At 50.8% G+C, this 22,831-nt stretch overlaps 1 protein-coding gene across 5 annotated transcripts in view; it reads left to right on the forward strand.

The window, feature by feature from the left end:
• ARHGAP1 (Rho GTPase activating protein 1) overlaps positions 1 to 22,831 on the forward strand; it is a 35,971-nt gene that overhangs the window by 6,031 nt on the left and 7,109 nt on the right. For 3 of the 5 annotated variants that reach the window (XM_034769540.1, XM_034769539.1, XM_034769542.1), the window contains exons 2-9: positions 288 to 470; positions 1,128 to 1,220; positions 17,092 to 17,179; positions 17,526 to 17,657; positions 18,231 to 18,317; positions 19,017 to 19,115; positions 19,983 to 20,090; positions 21,580 to 21,656. In XM_034769540.1, coding sequence (XP_034625431.1) covers positions 338 to 470; positions 1,128 to 1,220; positions 17,092 to 17,179; positions 17,526 to 17,657; positions 18,231 to 18,317; positions 19,017 to 19,115; positions 19,983 to 20,090; positions 21,580 to 21,656 — 817 coding nt within the window. In that variant the 5' untranslated portion in view covers positions 288 to 337. Of the gene's footprint in view, positions 1 to 2; positions 87 to 287; positions 471 to 1,127; positions 1,221 to 17,091; positions 17,180 to 17,525; positions 17,658 to 18,230; positions 18,318 to 19,016; positions 19,116 to 19,982; positions 20,091 to 21,579; positions 21,657 to 22,831 lie in introns of those variants that run through there. The other 2 variants (XM_034769538.1, XM_034769541.1) reach the window with 2 other exon arrangements.

Below are 22,831 nucleotides of genomic sequence, written 5' to 3' on the forward strand. Positions count from 1 at the left end.
GTTAGCTAGGACTCTTTCCCCCTCCCAACAGGAGGTAGAAGGGAAGGGTCTGCTGTACAGGGTGCCCATGGCTGCAAGTAGAAGAGGTCTGTGGGTGGGATTTGGGGGAGAGAAAGTTTCTGGGTAGGGTAAAGTGTGAGCAGTCATTGGGGAAGTCAGGAGAAGGGGTAGGAAGTCAGTGGATGGGCCAAGTGGGGAGGGAAGGGGAAGCAAGGGAAGAGCCTCTGGATAGGCTGTGGGAGTGGGGTTGTGTGATCTGTATGTGTCTGACTTAAGAATCTCTGTAGTTTTCCTTCTAGGATCTTCAGGCAAGCAGCTGAGTTTGGGGCCCATTGCCATGGACCCGCTCTCGGAGTTGCAGGATGACCTGAACCTGGAGGACACCAACCAGTCCCTGAGCCAGCTCAAACTGGCTTCCCTAGATGATAAGAACTGGCCAGCAGATGAAGTGCCTGTTTTTCCCAAGTCAGGTGGGCATCCCTGCTGGGGCCAGCAGACATTTGGGTGCAGGGCTGGTTTTGAGGCCAAGAGGTATTCTAGGACACCTTGTGCCTTGGCCTGTTGCAGGGAACTGTGACCCTCTCACACTCTAACTCAGTCCCATCTGGGATGCGAGGATTGGGAAATGGAGATGTGTGAATCGTTTTGTGCCCGAAGCCCACGGTGCAGTACCTGGCTGGGCCCTTGCGGGCTCTGATGCCCAGAGAGAACAGGTGAGTCGGCCAAAGCATGCAGGGTAGGCAGGAGGGTATGTGCAGAAGCACCTGTGTGGTGAGCAGCCCTGACAATGCCCTTGGCTCCTTTCCTCTCATACATGTTGGGTGAATTTTCATGCTCAGGAGAGTCCTGAGCAGAAGCTGACTGGACACTGTTCTGAGCTGTGGGGTTTGGGACACGCACAGCTGCCTTCCAGGGACAAGGCTGAGACTTGACAACACTTGCTTGTCCTCTGACCAAATCAGGATTTCAAAACAGGTGTTCAGGAAGGCCAGGCTAGTGCATTAACTTCTCCCCATGTCACTGAGCCTCCGGTTCCCATCCCTGTGTTTCCAGGCCCCTCCCTGAGCTGCTCAAGGTCCGTTTCGGTTTTCCTGCTAATTGCTGGTTTTCTGTTTTTTTGTGTGCAGATGACACCAACCGCTCCCCTGAGCCCATCACTCACCTGCGCTGGGATGATCCATACTACGATATTGCTAGGCACCAGATCGTGGAAGTAGCAGGTAATGACCCATTCTTCCCACTCCTTCGAGTGTTGCCTCTGCAGTGGGATCAGATGTGGGCTTGTGGAAACCCTGTGCCAACCACCAGTGGCAGACAACAGGGACAGCTGACATCTTGGGAGATGGGAGCCTCAAACCTTTGGGATGTCTGTGGCAGTTCTTATTTTCCATTGTTCTCGGTTTGACTCAGATTCATTCCCAGATCTCACTGTCTCTGAAGTTATTAGAGTGAGGACTGGTCACTTCTGCTGAGTTGCATTCATTGGAACCCCACCATGACCCAAGGCAGGGTGGAGCACCTTCTAGCTGATCACACCAGAATTGCCACTTCCCCCTGGTTCTTCAGGGCAGTAACTAACATCTGTCTGAGCAATTGGCACATTAACTGGTGGGGGACCATACAGTTTGCAAAGTCAAAGTTTGTGGCCTTGTTCCTAGCAAAACCCTTTACTGTAGCTGGACTGTGGGGGCAGCCTTTGCTGGATGTGTCTGCTGCCGGGAGCAGATGGGAAAGGGTTAATATTGTTGATACTTCAGTGATAATTAGGCTGCAGCACTAACATTCCTGATTCCCTCCCTGTTTCACAAACATCCTTTTAAATATATTAACTCTTGGAGCGCTGCAAACACCCTTTGCCAGTTACAGCTGAGATCTCTGTGATTGGAGTTTTTGGAAGGTGCTGGGAGTGGGGATGCAGGTCAGGATTTTGCTCTGGAACCATTTCCAGCTTGCCCAGCTCTCCTGCTGCGAGAAACCCTCCGCAGTCCCCCACAACTTGATTCTCCCACTTCTTCAGCTTGCATTATCCATGCACCCCTCCACTAGCTCTGCACCCTGGTTTGTGTTTTTGTGTTCTTACATGTGAAGAGAAATTGGGGGCGGGGGGAGGAAAGAATCCCAGGCCCGAAGAATATCAGATCCCTTGGTGAAATGAAAGTTACACTGGTATTATCTCCTTCTCTGGGTTGTTTGGGATATTTGGCTGGAGTCTGGCTCCTTTCTCCTCTTCAGTGATGCCACGCCAGCTTTTTGGAGATTCTCACTATTGTTGTGTGTCCCTAAAACAATGTTTTTTTCCAGGCTACTTTGTGTCTAGAGAGCCTTGGCTGCTCAGGATGAGTGGAATAATTCTGGCCAAAGTGTCTCTGAGGGTATGTCTACACCAGGGGTTCTCAAACTGGGGGTCAGGACCCCTGAGTGGGTTGTGAGGTTGTTACATGGGGAGTTGCAAGCTGTCAGCCTCCACCCCAAACCCACTTTGCGTCCAGCATTTATAATGGTGTTAAATATATTAAAAAGTGTTTTTAATTTATAAGGGGGGGGGTCGCACTCAGAGGCTTGCTGTGTGAAAGGGGTCACCAGTACAAAAGTTTGAGAACCATTGGTCTACACAGTGATAAAAGATCCACAGCGCAGCCGCATTTGGCCTGGGTCAGCTGACGTGGGCTCAGGCTGCGAGGCTATAAAATTTCAGTGTAGATGTTCAGACTCAGGCTGAAGCCTGTTCTCTGAGACCTTGCTAAGGAGGAGGGTCGCAGAGCCCAGGCTACACCGCAAGCCCAAACATCTGCACTACAGTTCTATAGCCCCATAGCCTGAGCTCCATAAACCCGAGTCAGCTGACGTCGGCCAGCCATGGCTATTTTATTGTAGTGTAGACATACCATTAAATTCTTGTCCAAAGTGTAGTGGTTTGCCAGATTCCTGATCCTTTCCAGGGTCCAAAATTCCCAGCATTACAGTCGTCCCTGATCACCACCCTGTTCTCAATAATGCTGTGGTTGGGTTGGAGGAGTGCAGGTTTGTACCATTTAATGCTTCAGTGACAGAAGCTCAGATATTTGCTAAGGCAGAGCAGGCAGGTGTTTCTAAACACCAGGAATTGAAGATTTAAATGACACTCTCATTCACATCAGACAAAGGCCACAGTGCTTAGCGGAGTGGTTAGATCAGAACCAACAAGAACCACGGAGTGATGGGTCCAAACCAAGGATGTCCTCTGCTATGTGTTGTGTGCTGATATAATCTCCAGTGTTTCTGTAGAGCTTTTATCCCAAGGGATCCCAGTGTATTTTACAAACTGCATGAATAGGCATCACTGAAATCCAGCCAGCTCAGAGGCAGGGCAAAACAACTGTACATAACAGTGTAGGGTACAAAGTGAAAAATTCCATATCTAACAGAAGTGGTAGGTGGTATTTCAGGAGGTTCTCATCTGGCAGGATGGCTGATTGGAATGTGTGCCTGGGCTGTGGAAGGAATCTCCTCCCTCACCATTGAGGTAATTATCTATCCATTGTAATTTCTAACTGCCCGGCCCTGTGATCTTTGTGTGCTTTGAAAGCCTTCCTCTGAAGCTTGTGCCAGTGACTGCTGCTGGAGTTGGGTTGCTGATGGCCTGCTACATTTGTCTAGTTCCTGTGTTCTGTGATCATCTCAAGTCCAACTTGGAGGGCATTGACTTGTCTTATTCCAGGCTGGTGATTTCCTCCCCCTGCAAATAGTCCTCTGCTTGCCACTCTCCCACCCAGCAACCATGTGCCCTGGGCATGCTCAGTGCCTGCCACTCAGCTTTGAATTCCATCAGTTGATATCTTGGAACTATGTTGAATAGATTCAGAGCTGATCTCTGAAGACCCATGAAACCCAATGTGACACTGTTTGGATTCTCTGTGTCTGTAGGTTCCAGGAGGGGGACCACAGCAGTTGCAGAACCAGTCTATGAATGGAGGGAAGGCTAGTACTCAGTTCAAAGGGAGATGGCCTCAGTCCAGACAAACATCACTACACCCACCTGCATAGTTGGCACGAATTAGCTTGCTGTTGGCAGTTTCAGTGGAGAGGCCCAGGACTGAATGTAGCATGGAAACGGGATTCCCTTTTGACTCCTAAAAGGGGGACAGGTCTCTTTAGGGCTGGGCTGAAGCACATTGGCAGCTGCTGGTGGGGGAAAGCTCACCCTGCTGCTGCCCAGGCTAAACTTGTTCTGAGAATGGAGGCTCTAGACCAGGAGTGGGCAAACTTTTTGGCCTGAGGGCCACATCTGGGTATGGAAATTGTATGACGGGCCATGAATGCTCACGAAATTGACGGTTGGAGTGCGGGAGTGGGTGAGGGCTCCGGCTTGGGGTGCGGACTCTGGAGTGGGGCCAGAAATGAGGAGTTTAGGGTGCACAAGGGGGCTCCGGGCTGGGGCAGGGGGTTGGGATGTGGGAGGGGTTGAGGGCTCTGGCTGGAGGTGGGGCTCTGGGGTGGAGCCAGGGATGAGGTGTTTGGGGTGCAGGACGAGGCGGGGGCTAGGGGGTGGAGCAGAGGGGTTTGGAAGTGGGCTCTGGGCTGAGGCAAGGGGTTGGGGTGTGGGAGGGGGTATGGGCTGTGTGCTGGGGGTGCAGGTTCCAGGATGGGGCCAGAAATGAGTGGTTCAGGGTGTGGGAGGGGGCTCTGGGTTGGGGCAGGAGGTTGCAGTGCGGGGGAGGAGGTTCTGGGCTGGGGCTGAGGGATTTGGGGTGCAGGAGGGGGATCAGGGCTGGGGCAGGGGTTTCGGGAGTGGGAGGAGGGCAGGGGTGCAGGCTCCAGGTGACACTTACCTCAGGCAGCTTCTGGAAGCAGCGTCATGTCCCCGCTCCGGCTCCTATGTGGAGGTGCAGCGCCGGCCAGGTGGCTCTGTGCACTGCCCCGTCCACATGTGCCGCCCCTGCAGCTCCCATTGGCTGCAGTTCCTGGCCAAGAGGAGCAGTAGAGCTGGCACTTGGGGCAGGGGCAGCGTGCAGAGCTGGAGGTGGGACATGTTGCTGCTTCTGGGAGCTGTGCGGAGCCATGGTATGCACGGAGTGGGACAAGCCTCTGATCCCACTCTGTAGCGGGAGCTCGAGGGCCAGATTAAAAGGTCTGATGGGCTGGATTCGGCCTGCAGGCCGTAGTTTACCCATCCTTGCTATAGATCACCAGAGATGTCAGTCTGGGACCGTTCACCAGCAACCAGTTTTTCAGAACTGATGACAACCCGTCCCGGCAGTGGGGAGTTGGCAGTGCAGCTCCAGTTAGCAAGTTAATGGAGATGTAGTCCAGAGGCTCCCTGACGTGTTCAGCTCCTGGCAGCAGGCCCTGTTGCTCAAAGGGGCTGCCTGAGTCACACTCTGGGCTCCGTGACAAGGCTGTTTATTCAGCCTCTTAGTCAATTATTAATAAAGTAACTGAAACAATATTTAAAATGTCAAACCACAGCCCAGACCTTGGAATCACAGGGTCACATTCCCAGGACTGCAGTGGGACATGTTTAATCCAGGAGGGTCTGAACTGGTGCTGTGGGAGCAGGGCCCCCTTTAATGGTGGAGAGTGCACGGTGTCATTGCTGGAAAGAAGCACTAAGGGAGTATCTTACAGACTAGGAAGAAACTGATTAGAAAATCGCCTTTGGCCACCCAAACCTGGAGAACTAACACTGAGCGGCTTTTGGCTCACCAGACAAGCTGCTGATCTGCACTTAAGCCTTCTAGGTGCAGTGACAGCTCACCAGGAACAGCCCCTGCCTCATTTCTCTTGTAATCGTTACCAAATGGCTGCAGAGATAGAGGTTTTGCCCATCCTGCTGCTTCAACAGATTCCTCCTGTGGCTTTGCTCAGCCACCTATGCCCTGTCCTGCACTTCAGGGCAGAGGGCATGTGGCTAATTCTGTCCATCTCTTCCGGAAGTGCAGACTGGGGCACTATTCTGAGACATTTCAAGGAAATAGAAGCAGGAGGCTAGTTCTCATCCTCAGGCTGAGCTTGTTGCATCCAGGACTGTCAGGTCAGATTAGCGCAGCTTCTTGATTGAAGGATGCACAATGTTTGTACAACGCAGCTTAATATTACAAAAACAATTATGGCTACTCAAGAATTGGGACAGTCATTATCTTGCTGGTACTAATTTGTGATCCAGGCTGTCCTCTGGACTCGCAAGCTGTCTGGGCCCTAAGAGGAAGGATTTGAACTCTAAGAAGTGTGGAGTAGAACTGGTTGGAAAGTAGTCTTTTGATGGTTGTTCTCCACTGCTCCCCCTGGAAATTTTGGCTTTCCAGTGAAATATCAAAAACCAAAATATTTTGATCCACAGTGGTTCCAAGTTGCCCCATGAGAGTTGTACTTGAGGGACAGTATGCTCCCATTCTCCTCTGTGGGTCAGGCTCTCTGTAAGGAATACTTCTTCTCTTATGATGCACCATTTCACCCTCCTTGATAAAGCGAGGGGGTGTGTTTGAGGAGTCCCTGGCTGTGGTGCATCATGGGAGATGTAGTTCTGCTAGAGAGCCTAGTGCATAGAGAAGAATAGAGGCGTAAGGCATCTGACTATGACTCCCATGAGGCACTGTGGCACCCTTTTGAATCAGAATATTTTAGATTTTGGCTAAATTATTTTGTTTTCTGGGTGTTTAATTTTTGTGATGGAACATTGATATTTTCCATGGAAAACAGACATATTTTGTGAAAAAAAATTTCTTCAAATTTTGTTTGTCAAAATTGTTGACAAAATTTTCGACTAGGCCAAGGGCAGAGATCTCTGGTGCATCCTGTATGCATTTCTTGTTTGTGGGTTCCTCTGCTTCTTGGCAGTGGAATTCCTGCTCTGTAGCAGTTAAACTCCTTAACCACTTTTGCAGAAACTCGTGCAAAGGCTGCTCAACGCTTCAGCAACCACTTCTGCAATGTGAGATCTGGGAGAAACCACAACATGCAACGTTTGGAGAAAAGCCTGCTAGCCCATGTTCTGAGGGCCTTGTTGGAACCACTCCAGATTGAGGCTCACCCCCTGGGCCTCCTCTCCAGAGATCTGTATTTTGTTAGTAACGTCTAAAAGATTTCTCTTTCCATTTCTGACACCTTGGGGGCAAAGCCGAACTGCGGTACAGTAATCCTGACCCCAAATCACAGACGAGAATGAATCACAGCAAACGTGGCTAATGGTTAGGGGCCATCAAGGAGGTGAGAGTAGGATCCAGAGAATGCAAATCCCACTGGAATTTGGGGAAAGCAGAGAATCTTAGAGCTGCTATAAGGTAGTGAATTCCCACTTATCCTCCTGCCCGGTGGGACTGCATTCCAGAGCCCAGGTAATGGTGAAGGAGACAAGGGAGCTGCCTTTACCCCTTTATTGCCTGTCTCACAAACCTGCAGCTGCGAGATGCATTATAATCTCTGTTTTTCCCCAAATAATTGGCTTCCCCCACCTGGCACAGGGAAATTAGAACCCTATATGTGATTTCCTGTGAATAATCTGTAGCCCCTGCCCAATAGGCCCCTGCCCAATCCCTGAAACTTGAGGCTTGTTTCTGTTTTTATGCGTGAGAAGCAGTAGATTTCAAACACTAACTGGTAGTTTATTGGGGTGCCCTGGCAGAACAGGCCTAGTGTTGGTGTATAGCACAGCCTGCTGTAGCAGTGGAGAGCTTCTATCTCTGCAAAGGGAAAGGAATTCCAGTCCTCCTGCAGGCATGGCAAAAGGCAAAGCACTGGGTGTTGCTGTATCTTACTGTGTTGTACTTTGATGACAGATCCAGGAGCGACATTGACTCTATTTGACTTTTGAACACCTCTGAGTTCTTGCAACTGCCATTTCAAGGGGATATTAGAGCAAAGGCAGTGACTGTCTACAGAGCTTGTATTGGAGCTGTGTGTCGCAATGGGTTGTGCTGGTGACAGGTGTGCTCAGCAGGGCCCCTGCGCTGCCTTCCCTCAGTGATAACACTGGTCCTTTCCCCTTTAGTGCAGTGTGTTTTCATTGCTGTTATTTGGACAGGGATCCCTTCCCCTCTGCACTCAGTTGTATTTATCTGCTGGCTTTGGTGACATTCCTTTGAGACATTGACATGGTGCAAATTGATGAGCTGCCTCTGCAGCCGGGCCGGCTCCAGGCACCAGCGAAGGAAGCAGGTGCTTGGGGTTAGGGTGACCAGATCAGCAGTCCAAAATATCGGGACGGGGGAGGGGGGGTCGCGGAGCAAAAAAAAAAAAAAAGGGCGTTTAAAAGGGGCCGGGGGCATTAGCAGGCCCCGGCCCCGCGCGCTGCCCTCCCCACAGAGCCCCCCGGCCCGCCACGGGCATATGCGGGGCGCGGTGGATCCGGGCGGGGGCAGCGTGGAGCGGGCAGGAGCTGGGTGGGCGGCAGGGGCCGAATCCCCGCTGCTGCCAGGGAGCCCCGCGCCTCTCCTGCCCACTTGCAGCTGTGGCTCCTTCCCGGCGGGACGTGCCTCCCGCTGCCCCGGCCACATGCGGCGCACGTCCCCCACACCTACTCTCCCTCCCGCCGGGAAGGAGCAGCTGGACGCGTGCCGCATGTGGCCGGGGCAGGCCGGGGGCGCGTCCCGCCGGGAAGGAGCCGCAGCCGCGAGCGGGAGGGAGAGGCGCAGGGCTCCCTGGCAGCAGCAGGGATTCGGCCCACCCCGCCCAACCGGCCACTGCCCGCTCCACGCTGCCCCCGCCCGGACCCACCGCGCTACCCTGTGGGCTGCAGGGCTGGAGCAGCCTCCAGGCTGCGCTCCCGGCCCCGGGTGCAGCAGCCCGGGCAGGAGCCCTCTGTCGTGGCGGGGGGCTCAAAGCTGAGCCCCCCTCTCCCTCCCTTGCCAGCCCCTCCTTTGCCCGCCGGGTGCCCGGGTACCGGAGGTGACTCACCAGCTCCAGGATCCAGGCACCACCGCCACCCCCTCCCTCCCAGGCTTGCGCCGCCATGCTGCAAGCCTGGGAGGGAGGAGGAATGCTGCGTGGTTGGGGAAGAGGCGGGGCCAGGGCGGGGATTTGGGGAGGGAGCCAATGGGGGTAGGGGGGGCGGAGCGCAACATTTCTTTTTTGTCCAGTGTCCTGACCAAACATCGGTCGGGACGCGGGACAAAGAAGCAAAAATCGGGACAGTCCTGATAAAATCGGGACGTCTGGTCACCCTACTTGGGGTGGCAAATGGAAAGGGGCGGCACATCCGGGTGTTTGGCGGCAATTCAGGGGCAGATCCCTCAGTCCCTCTCTTCCTCTTTGAGCTGCCACAGAAGTGTCGCCGAAGAGGAAGAGAGGGAGCGAAGGACTCGCCGTTGAATTGCCACAGTAGAATGAAGCGGTATGATTGAGGTGCCGCCGATCGGGTTTATATTTTTTTTCTTTCTTTGCTTCGCTGCTTGGGGCAGCAAAAAAGCTGGAGCCGGCCCTGCTCTGCAGAATTGATATTTGTGACGTGCCCAGGAAGGCCCTGTTCCTGTGACATGTGAGGTTGAGAGGATGGGGTGGCTCCTAAGGGTAGCTGTGTTCTTGTCAGCCCCCTAAAACTGGCTTAGTATACATGTTGGAGCCTGCCCTCTGAACAAGAGAGATGGAAATGGGTGGGAGTGGTATGGGATCTTTCAGATATACAGATCCCCATTTAAGAGCTGCTCTTTTTCGCTTATTGGTAGGCAATAATATTAAGGGTTCACAAAATATCATGGAAGCTCCTGGAGTATAATAGTCCCCATCCACTGCTTTATAAGTGAGATCTGGCTTATTGCAAAGTAGGCTCTACTAATTATATCGATCCATATTGTAAGGCACATCCTCCATCCATCTCTAAACCCCTCTCAGTCAGAGGTTTCTGACACTTTGAACAAGATTCACTTCACCCTAGTGTGTAGGGGAGTGCTGCTATCTCAGTTTTACATATGGGGAAAGTGAAGCACATAGCAGGGAAGTGACTCGACCAAGGTTACATGCTGAGTCAGTGAAAGAGCCAGGGAAAGGCGCAGGAGTTCTGACTCCTAGTCCTCTCCTTGAACCACTAGATGACATTGCTTTTCATAAGAACATAGGGGAAGAGAGAGACCCCTGATCTCTGCAGCAGAGCTGCTAACAGAGAGAGTGTGTGTGTGTTGTGTGTGATTGCCTGTACGGACTCTGGAATTCAGTTCTTAAGATTGTTCCTGTAAAGGGGCTTCAGACATGGCTTGTTGTAACTTTGTTTCTGTTCCTCCAGGGCAGGGTGCACTTGATGAGGCCCAGTCAGGTAGGTAGAGTGACTGGTTCTCATGTAATTGGCATTCGATGCTCTGGATCATGGTACTCCTTTAGCATGATTGTGGCCTGTAGCTGGGTTATCTCAGGGGAGCCCAAACTTTGCCCAGCCTAGGGCTGCGTTGGCAACTTGCCAGAAGTGTGAAGGCTGCCTGTAATGTGCACTAAACCAAGTAAATTGCAGCCACCCTCCTCCTCTTTAATGTGGAGGTGCATCCAGCTGGGACTGTCATCTCTGTGCACTGCCCCTCCATGTTAGACGTGGCAGAACTCTCTGAGCTGAGTTTAGCCTGCAGACTTCATGCTGGGCACCCTTGGGTTCTCAGGTGTTGGCATGAGTTCTGTTCCTCCTCTTGGGTGGTGATGGTTTCTTTGGGCCTGGTTAGCTTGGATCCAGCTTCATCTTATTGTGGCGTATGCTTCAGGCATTCACGTTGAGACTGCTTCCCTCCCTCTCATCCACTGTTGTAATCAGGAAATAGACTTGCTGTGCAGCTGGCATTCCGATGTCATGCCACTCTTCCATGAAATCCTTGAGGGGCAATTTTTTCTGCTGCCAGCTGCTGGTGGGACATCATGTTACAGTGGTGTGTCCTCCACACTAGCCTGACACTGTGCTAGGTGGCACAACGTGCTTGCTGAGGAAGGTGATCACATTTGTTAACATTCTCTGGAGTCCATCCCCAAATGTCAGGAGCTTGACTGTTCTAATGCCATTGGATTTATCAATGCAGATGAGCTCTGTTCTGGTGCTAGGAATTCTTTCCATTATCTTTGAACTTTCTGCTGGCTGAGCCCTTTGCTCAGGCCCTGGAATTGCTGATAAATGCCACTGTTTTTCACAGAGACAAGATGGGTGAGGTAATAGCTTTTATTGGCCCACCCTCTGTTGGTGAAAGAGACAAGCTTTTGAGCTTACAAAGAGCTTTTCAGGTTTGTTTTTTCACAGCTGCCTTAGTGCAATTCTTTCTGTGTGGGTGTTCCCCACTGCCTTATCTCTTCCTGTTCACCAGGCTGCCATGCCCTCAGCATATTCCTTCCATTTTACATTTTTTTACCCTCTCCCTCTGCAATAGTTTAAGTACAAAGAAAGCATTAAATGGGTATGATATATTTGTCCTTCATCCTGGAGTCAACTGGTTCCTAATATAACCTTGAAAAACTGCATCTTGCCAACTTCAACTCCGTCTCCCTAGCTTCCGCAGATACCCTCTCTTGGTTCTCCCCAAAACCCATTAAGGATACAGGCTCTGGGCTCTTCATATGGCTTTATAATTCTGGTAGTGCTCAGGTACCTTGGTGATGGGTGTGGAAGAAATACCTAGTTAAAGAGAGACTGGGTGCTAGGACACCTCGTAACTATGCCTGAAAATTGTAGGATGGCTGCATGAAATGCTCCATCGGCTTCGGCATTGAAGTGAAACTAAAATATGTCAGTGATATCTGACCCCTGCCCAGCTGTGTCACCAACTTGCCCCGAGCCTGAAATTACATTAAATAGAGTAGTTTGTTACTGGCTTCTGCTCCAATAAAGGTACCAGCATGCAGTGCTCCAGGTTGATCAGGCAGTCTTGCATTCTGGACCTGTAGTCTCTGTGAACCTCAAGTGTGGCTGAGGGCCAGATCTTTGAGCTCTGCTACTTCGTATACTTGTCCCTGAATGTTGTATCTTTGAAGTATTTTGTAATATTGGCTCTTTGGTGGCAGACCCTGTCTAACTGCATTCTGATGATATTTAAGTACTAGGATATTTCCCACTTGAGATTTGCATAGAAATTGGATACCCAGTTGATTGTTCATACAGAGATTAAGAGTAATCAGGGTTCCTGAACTGGTTCTAGTTAACTGTCCTAATCATGCAATAGACTCAAATCAGGGCATAGATCTCAAGTAGTCTGGGCAGTGTTTCCCCAGGTGAAACACGCCTGGAAATGTTTAGGGAGTTTTGCAGACAGTTAAGCAAACAGTTCCCTTAATGGGTTTATGGTTCCATTTAACAGAGTGGTCTTATTAGGACTATATTATAGCTCTGATACACCTTGTGCTTCAGACACAGCCAGCACATCTCAGGCTGTGATCTCAAACATTTGAATGGCAGCTCTCTAAGAAAAAGCAAGGTATTGTCTTGACAATTTAGAAGGTGTCATAATTCTTGTTGCCCCAGTATGGTATTTGGAAGTGTATTGTGCTGCTGGAGGCTGCCCTATGGATGAGGGAGAAAACTGAGGTGCTGACCACTTGGTCCTTAAAAACACCATGTACTTTTCAGGGTGTTTACCTTGGGTCCTGCTCTAATTCTAGTTTGAGTAGTTACGTTGGGTCTCCCTAAACTCACACTCGTTTCAATCCTCAAGTGTGTTGAAAAATTAGAGAGGGCTCAGAGAAGAGCCATGAGAATGATTAAAGGATTAGAAAACCTGCCTTACAGTGATAGACTCAAGAACCTCAATCTACTTAGCTTCAAAAAGAAAACATTAGGGGGTGATTTGATTCGTCTGTAAGTATCTACCTGGGGAACAAGTATTTAATAGTGCTTTTCAATCTAGCAGAGAAAGTATAACACGATACAGTGGCTGAAAGCTGAAGCTAGACAAATTCAGACTGGAAATAATGCATACATTTTAACAGTGAGGGTAATTAATTAACCAGTGGAACTATTTACCAAGGGTCGTGGCGCTTCTCCATCACTGTCAATTTTGAAATCAAGATTAGATGTCTTTCTAAAAGCTCTGCTCTGGAAATTATTTTGGGGAAATTCTATGGCTTGAGTTATACAGGAGGTCACAATGATCACAGTGGTCCCTTCTGGCCTTGGAATCTATGAAACGAATATAGTACTATTCTTTGCATACCATTGTGCGTTGTTGCTATGTTCCACGCCAAAGGTAGCTGCACTTCAGTGTTGGATGAAGTGATTCCTTGTGTGTCTGGACATCTACGTGCGATGTTTGTTGTGTGTTTTGGACTCTGGGTGCTGTATAATCACTTATTGCTGGTTGTTTGCTAATTGAGTTATTGCTGAACATACCCCATTTGGGAGAGGAGGGGAACAAACGAACAGTGGCGTCATTAGTTCAAGGTCCGTGGTTGTGATTAGTGGAAGCAATAGCTGTTTGCACTGCAAATAAGTGGCTAAAATTTAGAGACTTAAAAATAAGATTAACCTTGCATTTTCAAAACCAAACAGTACAAGGAATGGAACATCTGTCCGAGATGAAACATGATCTGCTCTTTCCAAGGCAGAGAGGCCACCTGGAGGCAGTTTCCTCAGCTAGCCAAAAGCTTGTAGAATTGGCTGCAGTTGCTCATTTATAAATTGGAACCATTGATGATTCAAAGCCCCCTGAATGCTTGGGAGCTGGCTTTGCCTTGGCTGGAAAGACCAGTCTGTTCTGAGATGGCAATGGGATTTGAAGCAGTTTGTTTCAGGTGATTTATAAGTTAGCTGACTGAGCTCAGTACAGGGAAGCTAAGGAGAAGCCTTGGCGCTGGTGGTATGTTGGTCTCAGTATAGTTCTCCAACTGCCTTCCCTCATGCCCTTACATAATATACTATCCTGATTTGGAAGGCAAATCTAGCCATGTTTCTGGAGCTCTCTGAGGGATTAGATGCCCCTTTCTGTTTACTTTACTCTGGCAAGTATCCAAGAGAATTTGCCTTCCTCTCTAAGGCTGGTCCAAGGATTGTACCTTGGTCCTGGATCCATAGATTCTAAGGCCGGAAGGGACTATTGTGATCATCTCATGTGACCTCCTGTATAACACAGGCTGCAGAACTGACAGCACCAAGCATTTTCACCAGGACTCTGTACCGATCGTGGTTACAGGCACTGCCTTCTGGACCCTAAGCGTTGTCTTTCATGTTGCTCCAGTGGCAGGTGTTTTGGTACTGTAGTTTGATTTGCCCTTAAGAGCTATGTGCTTCAGCTGGTCCATATCTAATGATTTGGCAGGCTCATAAATCTCAAGGACCTCAGCGCAGAACTCTGCTGCGGATATTGCATCAGTGCAGAGCATTCACAACAAAAGCATGAACTTGGCCATGCTTGGGCTCCACTCCTGACTCCTGTTGCACAAACTAGCCTTGCCTGAAAGGCAGTTAAATGTGGACCATGCGGCTATTAATCTGCAGGGGTGGCCTGGAGAGAATGCAGTTCCCAACATACAGTGCCTTTCCACACTGCATACTGGGACCTGGAGTCTCTCTATATTCTTATCTGGGCCCTCATCACAATGCCTGAGAGCATCACAAACATAAACAGATTCATATTGCCAATACCCTGTGAAGTCAGGAAATATCCCCACTGTACAGATGAGGAACTGAGGCACATAGAGGCTGAATGACCGGTCCAACTGGGAAGCTGTAATAGTGCCTTATCCACAAGCCCATGACTTTGCAGGCTACACTTCCATTTTCAATATAAAGGCAGCTGCAATGTACCCATTTATGAACCGTGGGTGTATGGCAAGCTGTCAAGAAGCTTCTTGGTTAGACAGAGTTTGGGCACCCATGGGGTAATCTGTTTGATGTTGGTCTTGTGGCCTGGTTGTGGCTGTGTACAGTTGTTCCCAATGGTCTCTGTATCACCCTCTCCAGGTCTTGTGTATCTGCTGGGTACCATGTCCTCTCTCAGTGCCTTCTACCCCAGCATGTCACTGTTGTGTTCATGTGATGGTTGATCATCCCCTCCTGGCCTGTACCCAGAGCTATCCCCTAGTGCCTCAGTTGTCTCCCTAACTTTTGTACAGGGACTGGTTTGTTTATATTGGTAAACTCCACATTCTCTTGTATTGTCTGGTGAGTTACAATACAATATCAGTGGAAAGGGAAAATGAGAGTGAGAGACTGGAGAGGAAATCTGATCTCACCACCGGGACTGCGTGGATGGGGTTGAGGACTGCTGGCCCCTGAGAGGTAATGCTTTCTTGGGTGTTGTGGCCACAGCTCACACACATGCAGACCTGCGGCTGCTCTTGGCATCAACAAGCACTTGCCTCAGTGCAGGCAGGCATTATTTCTGCAAACTTTGGAATTGGCCCTTGTTTGTTACACATGATAACCTGCTTTGCTCTGTTTTGACTAAAGATCTCAGTTGCTGGGCGTTGATTGTAATAAAGGGGCAGTTGGGGTCCAAGATCCCAGTGCAGGGTTGTGAAGAGAAGTGGCTGCATGCCCTTGGGAGGTGAGTTTAAATGGGGAACCGGAGAAGTGAGGGGACTCAGTGGTTGTGAATGATACCGGGCAACTCTACAGTTTGAAATGGGGAAAAGTTTCTGCTTCTTCTCTATGCGGCAGCCTTTGTGGCATTGTTGGTGCTACTTAGAACAGTCTGTATTCCCCCTTCTCTCACTAGGCAGGGACACGCTGCATTGGCTCACCAGGAAACTGAGGCTCTCAGGACAAGGTTTGGTCTTCATTGTCCTCTAGGGAAGCTGTTCCCACCCCTTCTTGGGATTTGAAAATAAGTCACCCTGATGGAAATGGATGAGGGCTCCTTCCTGCAGGTGATATATCTGTGCATGCTGCACTGAAGCTCTGTGTACCTACATGCTTAGTGAATCAGTACAAAGGAGAAAAGCTCAAGATCAGATAGAGTGCAGTTCCCTCTATCCCCTCACTCAAACTCTCTCCTCATCTCCCTACTAGAGCTTCATTCATGGGGCCACATTCTCTGTTGGCAGAAGTCTGCTGAAGTAATAAGAATTATGTCAGGTGAGAATTTGGCCCATGGTCTGTGAAACCACAGGAGAGGATCAGGGACCATTTCCCTAGGGTGGAGTTCTTCTGGTGTGATGAGAGCTGTTCTTTGCTGGGCTTTGAGTTGGGTAGGGTTGTCCCCATGCTAAGTTTGGTAGGATCACACTGGATTTGCCAGGTGATCTCTCCAGAACAGTTTTAGGGAATGTCTGCTCAGCAACTAGACACCCATGGCTGGCCCATGGCAGCCGACTCAGGCTGGGACTGTTTCATTGCTGTGTAGATATCTGGGCTTGGGCTGGAGCCCAGGCTCTAGACCTCTGCAAGATGAGAGGGTTATGGGCCAGCCGTGGGCTTTTTCTTTGTTGTGTAGACATACCTTTAGGCTGCATCAGGTGATGAAGCCAGTAAACAAGATAGTTCTGCAAAACACTTCAGAGACTAGTAGTACGAATTCCTACTTCTCCAGGATAGGCTCCGGGGAGGAGTGGGGCGGGACCACCTGGTGGAGCCTGCCTCTCATCCCCTGGCTCTGCTCTGCTCCATCATGCCCAGAGCCAGCCTGTCCTTTATGCAGCTTTACCCTCTGCCTTAGGGTGTGGTCTGATTTCAGTGTGCATGTTGGAGAAAACTTCAGTTGAAGCAAGAGCAAATATACCAGGAAAGAAGCACATAGCCTGGGCCCTTGCTCTGAAGCCTCTGTGTTTGCGAGGGGAAGGTCTCCCCTCCACCAAGGGTACTCACATCTCTGTAGCAATGCACACAGCCACAGTGCTGCGAGTGCCCAACCCTGGGCAGTCTCTGTTTCAGTGTCTCTATCTGAGGCCACTGTGTGGGGAACAGTTCCTGCATGCCTCAGGACATCTGAGTCCCACATCCTGCCCTTTCCTGCTGGCTGTGTGGCATATACTCCTCACTGGCTCCAGACGTCTTTCACATTACTTGCCCTTAGGGCCCTGTGTGCTCTCAGATCAGTGTCTTCTCCTTCCTATGGACCAGGTGGGCTCTGCTAAGGCAGAGTCAGGCAAGCTGTGTTGGTTGCTGTGAAATCCCAGGCTTCTGCCCTGTGGTGGAGGGACAGGAACTCCTGCTCCATTGCACATATGCTCCTGGGAGCCCAGTGTTGTCCCTGAATCTCCCTGTGATCTCTGGCATTTCATTCCCAGGTGATGACAAGTATGGACGGAAAGTCATTTTGTTCAGTGCCTGCCGGATGCCACCCAGCCATCAACTTGACCATGTGAAACTGCTGCAGTGAGTACTGCCTTGGGGGCCCACTGCTGCTGTGACAGCCTGGATCTGAGACAGTCCCTGAGCTTTGAGTCCTAGGGGGCAAATCTACAGACAGCAGCTGCTTTGTCTGGATATGTGCACTCTGTTACAATCTCCAACTAGGTGGGGACTGCACCCCACACATTCAGCCCACCCCCAGCCAGAAATTGCCCTCCTGTATGCTCCTCTCCTTCCTCTCCCAGGGCACAAGTGCCTCCGTTTCTGCAGTGTGGCAGAATTTTCCTTATGCCAACTGTGGCCAGTAGAGAGCAAGCTTATATACATGCCAATGCATGCTGCGAGCTCAGAAGTTCCTGTGTCTTCCCAGGTATCTTAAGTTCACACTGGACCAGTATGTGGAGAGTGACTACACATTGGTGTATCTGCACCATGGCCTCACCAGTGAGAACAAGCCGTCCCTGAGCTGGCTGCGGGATGCCTACCGGGAATTTGACCGCAAGTGAGTAGGTGTGGCCAATAGGACAGGACTTCTGAGTTCTCTACTACAGTCTGACTCCCTGTGTGATCCTCTTTGGAGCTAAACATTTCCTAGGCAAGTCCTTTCCCCATCTGTAACCTGGGGATCATGATCCCTCCCACATCTCTACCTGCTGGGAGGTGGTGGGGATGAACTGATGTATGTCAAATGCTATGCTGATAGGAAGGTCTATAGACAGAGTGAGGGGTACAAACCGCTCTTGCGGGAAGTTCTCTGGGTCAGTAGGGGGATAGCAAAGGCAAGAGTCAGCGCAAGTGTCCAGGCCACGTGGCAGCTTGTCCCCTCATGGGGCAGTGCCTCATCAGTGGAGTCGTGGGGTGGCAAGGAGCAGGGGTTGAGGTTGCTGGGTGGCTCGGGGCTAGGAAATGAGGGGAATGGGGTTAGCACAGGGGGCCCCAAAAAGGGGCACAGTACACTGAGGGTGTGGAGGGAGGGACTTAGAGCACCAGGGAGCCATTTGCAGGCGTGAGCTCATGGAGCTGCCCAGTTCCCCAGCCCAGGCAGAGCTCTCCCTCACTCGGCTTCCTTTGGCAGGTACAAGAAGAATATCAAAGCGCTGTACATCGTGCACCCAACAATGTTCATCAAGACTCTGCTGATTCTCTTCAAGCCTCTGATCAGGTAGGGGGCAGCGGAGGCTGGCTCAAGCTCCCTGGGTGCAGGGGGATGTGCAGCATTCTTCAGCAGGCCAGGAGGGGAGTACAGGCTCCTAGATCCTCCTGTGCCTGCGCTGGTGACTCCTCCTGCATTAACCTCTCGGGGGATCTGCCTCCCATTATTCCTGAAAGATGCAGACAAAACGAGCCCCTCTACTGGGGCCTGGGGAGCTCAGCCCCTGCAGAGACACATGTCCCAGGCGTTAGCACCAGGACAGAAGGGGAGGAGGAGAATGAAACCCAGAGGGGCACTATGTTCAGTGTGTCACCAGTGAAACCGCAGCTCCATGGGCCACAATTGAGAAGAGGAGCGGTCTCCGGCCTGCTGCAGAGCCCAGGGAGGGGCAGTGCTGTGCTGTACAGAGCCCATCTTTGCCAGGCTTTGAGCCAGGCTGTGGAGGAGCCTTAGCAGCATTGCCTCACTGAATATGTGGGTTGAGAGAGCTGCGTTGTGTGGTACCCCTACTGCTGAACCTGTCCTGCCTCCAGCACTGCCAAGGCCCCTCAATTCTGCCCCGTAGGCCCCGTGATCTTCCAGTGCTTGGACCCCCAGATAGCTCTGCTAACGCCCCCTCACTCGTGCTGCTTCTGCCCTGGACTCCCCTCAGCTCTGATGTTAGTCACTCCGGATCCCTCATGGAGCTGCTTGTCCTCTGTTTTGCAGTTTCAAGTTTGGACGGAAGATTTTTTATGCAAACTTCCTGAGTGAGCTGGAGGAGCATGTGAAGCTGGAGCAGCTGGGGATCCCAAGCCAGGTGCTAAAGTGAGAGCATGCGGCCTGCCTACCCACTTACCCACAGCTCCATGAGAGGAGGGAAGATGCGGGGTGGGGAGACAGTGGCAAGGGGGAAGGAAGCAATGGGGAGGGGGCCTTGTTTTGCTTCCAAGTGATGGTTCATCCAAGGTAGCAGCTCCAGGATGCCTCGGAGAGTGGGCTCTTCCTAGCACCCCTTCCTGCCTGTCTCCAGCATCAGTGCCTGGCTCAGGCCCACTTGGCCCCTTTGTTGCCTCTGTCTCTTCTGCCTCTTGGTCTCCTCTCAGGCAAGTGACTTTGCCCCTGGGCATCTCTCTGCTGTCCTGCCCTGTCTGCTGCTGCCTGTGCAGCCACTTTGCTCAATAGCTCAGTGGGGCCTTCTCGCTTCAGCTTTCCGCTGTGGCCTTCCAAAGGTGCTTCAACTGCACCTCCAGCCTGTTCGGATCCCTGTGGCTTTATCTCTCTCCTACACACATGCACGCGCACACCCACACCCCATCACCCCTCGTCTTCCAACAAACGTGCCCTGACTTCCTAGCTGCACGGTCCTTCGCCCTGTCTTTTCTCTGCAAGCTCCTCTCTTTGTACAGATTCTCCCCCTCTCTCCCCTCTCTCCCCCCCCCCGCTCTCTCTTTTCTGCTGGAGGCTGAGGCCTTTGGTCTTGCTGTCCCAGCACTCCTGAGCTGCCTGTCCTTGGGGTCAGCAAGTACTAGGCTAGAGCTGTCTTTGGGGCAGTTCCCAGTGGATCAGCAGGGGCTGGGTTGGTTGCGTCCACAAGGCAGTGGAGTAGGTGCCAGGTGTGAGATGGCAGGCACTGGTTGGTGGTCTCTGTGTGAGTTGGGCTGGTTCCCTACCAATCTGTCTCTCTTACTGCAGATATGACGAGTACCTGAAATCACTGCAGAAACCCTCTCAAGTGCCCCAGAAGCCGACCCCCCCACGCCCACCCCTGCCAAACCAGCAGTTTGGGGTCTCTCTGCAGCAGTGAGTATCTCGGAGTTGCGTTGCTTTGGCTGCTGGGCCAGCTAATGCCAGGGACCTGTGTATAATGCAATAGTGCAGCTGTAGAAATGGCCTCAAAATTGCCCATTTCTTGAAATTGCTGCAGAATCTGAGTTGTCATTTAGAAAAACTCAGTTATCTAGCCCAGATCCTGAGCTACTCTCTGCCCACCTCAAAATCTGGCCTGCCTGATTTCTGTGCTGGTTCTTGGTGTAAACTAGAGGTGCTTCAGGGCTTCTCTAACATGCTGACAGCTAACAACCCCCAAGGGGTTGTTTCAGTAACTAAGGATTCACTAGGGTGCCAGGACACCCCAGCTACACGCCTGTGTGCGTGGGGCTAGGAGTGGGAAGGGCTGGAGTACAAGCCATGATGGCACTTCTGTGCTATATGAGGATTCCTGGAGTTGGAGGATTCCTCAAGGGGCCAGCTGAAATGGCATTAGGCCTGTGTTGTTATGCTGGAGCAGGGCAGAGGATCTGACCTTCAACTTTTTCCATAGCTTCAATGCTGTTTTAATAGAGGGATTCTCAGCGACACATCCCCTCCCATTCACCCTTGCCTCTGTTTCCCCACCCTTTCCTGGTCACATCACATCCCTGAGGTAGCTTCAGAATTACTGACATGGGAAAGTGACATCAGGAAAGTATTTTTTAATGTATTTTTAGCTTTTAATGTAATTTGGTCACTGGAAATGAGGGGGAACCAGCTCCATGTGCTCTGGCAGTTCTTCCTGAGGCAGTTTGGGAAGCGATTTTCTAGTCCTTCTGGCTGCAGTGAAAGCCTTCCAAACGTGAGCTCAGAGTAACCAGCGCAGTGACTGCTGGCTGAGCTTGCAGGCGTCCTGAACCGATCTCTCTGAGAGAGGTGACTTGGCCCATTCTTTGCAATGGGGGGTTGACTCTGAAGCCAAAAGATGGTGATGTACATGTCAATGTTAGATATTACATTACTGATCATCTTAACGGAACCAGCCGGCATTTGTCATTGCGGGATGTAATGGCAGATGTTAGAGAGTAATACACAGCAGCTAGCTGCTGTCTAGGTGGATTCCTGTACTTCCCTCCCCTACATTTAAACTCTCCTCCATCCTTGCCTAAAGCGGAGAAAGAAAAAGGAGTTGCATCCCACAGAACTGCCTCAATTGTTTCCTGGCCTCTTCCCAGCAACCAAAGCCTCCAGCTTGGGCCCCTGACGCTGGCTGTAATGCAGTCACTGCTCCTCAACACAGACCAGCAGTAGGAGGCAGCATAACATATGTGTATTGTAGTATCAAAAACATGAGATGCTGCCCTGATTGGACTGGGCTGGGGAGAGGGAGGGGAAGCAGGCTGAGGGACAGAGAGTGGGATAGGATTGGATGGGGAGAGGGATCCTGCAGAGGTCCCTGCTATGTACATATGTCAGATATGATAAGTTGCATGTGGGGGAGAGGTAACTGGCATCCTCTAACCTTCTGTTCTCCCCACAGCCTAAGGGAGAAGAGCTCTGATCAGGCCCCAGTCCCGCTGGTGGTCAGGGAAACCATTGCCTATCTGCGGGAGCATGGTGAGTGCACAAATGAAACCCTCAACCCAACCCAGTACCTTCTCCACCTACATGCAGGTGCCTTCTCCTCCCCTTCCTAATGCCAATCAGATCTTTATGAAACAGAAGGAAAATGACCATAGAACAATTTGGAGCCCAAATACGAGTGATTGAGCCAAGAAGAGAGATCCTGCCATGCCCTTCTTCCTGCACAGTGTGTGGGTGTGAAGTTCCCCTCTGGTGTTATCTGGACTGATCATCTGGTAGGTCACTCCAATCCTTGACTCTGGGAGCCAGCCTTACCCTGCTCTGCTGTGAGAACCCTCACTCCCGGGCTGTTCACGCACAGCCTCTGGCATGTAAGCTGCTCCTTGGATTGTGCAGCCGACTGACACTAGCCAATATCTCCGGTCCCAGACACAACCCTAGGAACCTCCGTCTTGCAGTGTCCAGTTATGCCCACTGGACGCTGCAAGTTTATATGAGTTTGTCAATTTAACAAAGAAATTGATATGTATCAAGCTTGTTATCCCAAGGGGAGCCTCTGACACACTTCAAACCAAACGCACTGCTTCCGGCAGAATAAACAAACAGATTTATTAACTATAAAGATAGATTTTAAGTCAAAACGTAAGTCAGATTTGGTCAAATGAAATAAAATCAAAAGGCATTATAAGCTGATCTTAACACTTTCAGTGCCCTTATAAACTTAGATGCTTCTCACCAGAGGCTGACTGGTTGCTCTTTGGCCAGGCTCTCCCCTTTGATCAGCGCTTCAGTCGCTTGTGTGGTGTCTGTAGATGTAGGTGGAAGAGAAAGAGAGCATGGCAAATGTCTCTCCCTTTTATCATGTCTTTTCTTCCCTCTTGGCATTACCCCCAACCCCTTCCAAGTCAGGTGAGCATTACCTTGTCACAGTTCCAAACTCACCAAAGGAAGTGGGGGTGACTCCCTTGAGAGTCTAACAGATTATTTTGTCCGTTGTTCCTGTGAGGCTGGGCTGGGTTTGTCCGATCCATGCCCTGATGAGGTGTGAAAACTGCCTCTCTGCTCTTGGAGAGTTTTTGCCTGGGCTTGCTTTAAGCCATGAGGGTACATTTTCAGCCTCATAACTATATACATGAAATTATAACCTATAACATTACTGTAACAATTATTATAACATCACTATAACAACCGTGCTCAGTGCGTCATGA

This window comes from Trachemys scripta, chromosome 4 (assembly GCF_013100865.1).
Source record: "Trachemys scripta elegans isolate TJP31775 chromosome 4, CAS_Tse_1.0, whole genome shotgun sequence".
NCBI classification, from domain to species: Eukaryota; Metazoa; Chordata; order Testudines; family Emydidae; genus Trachemys; species Trachemys scripta.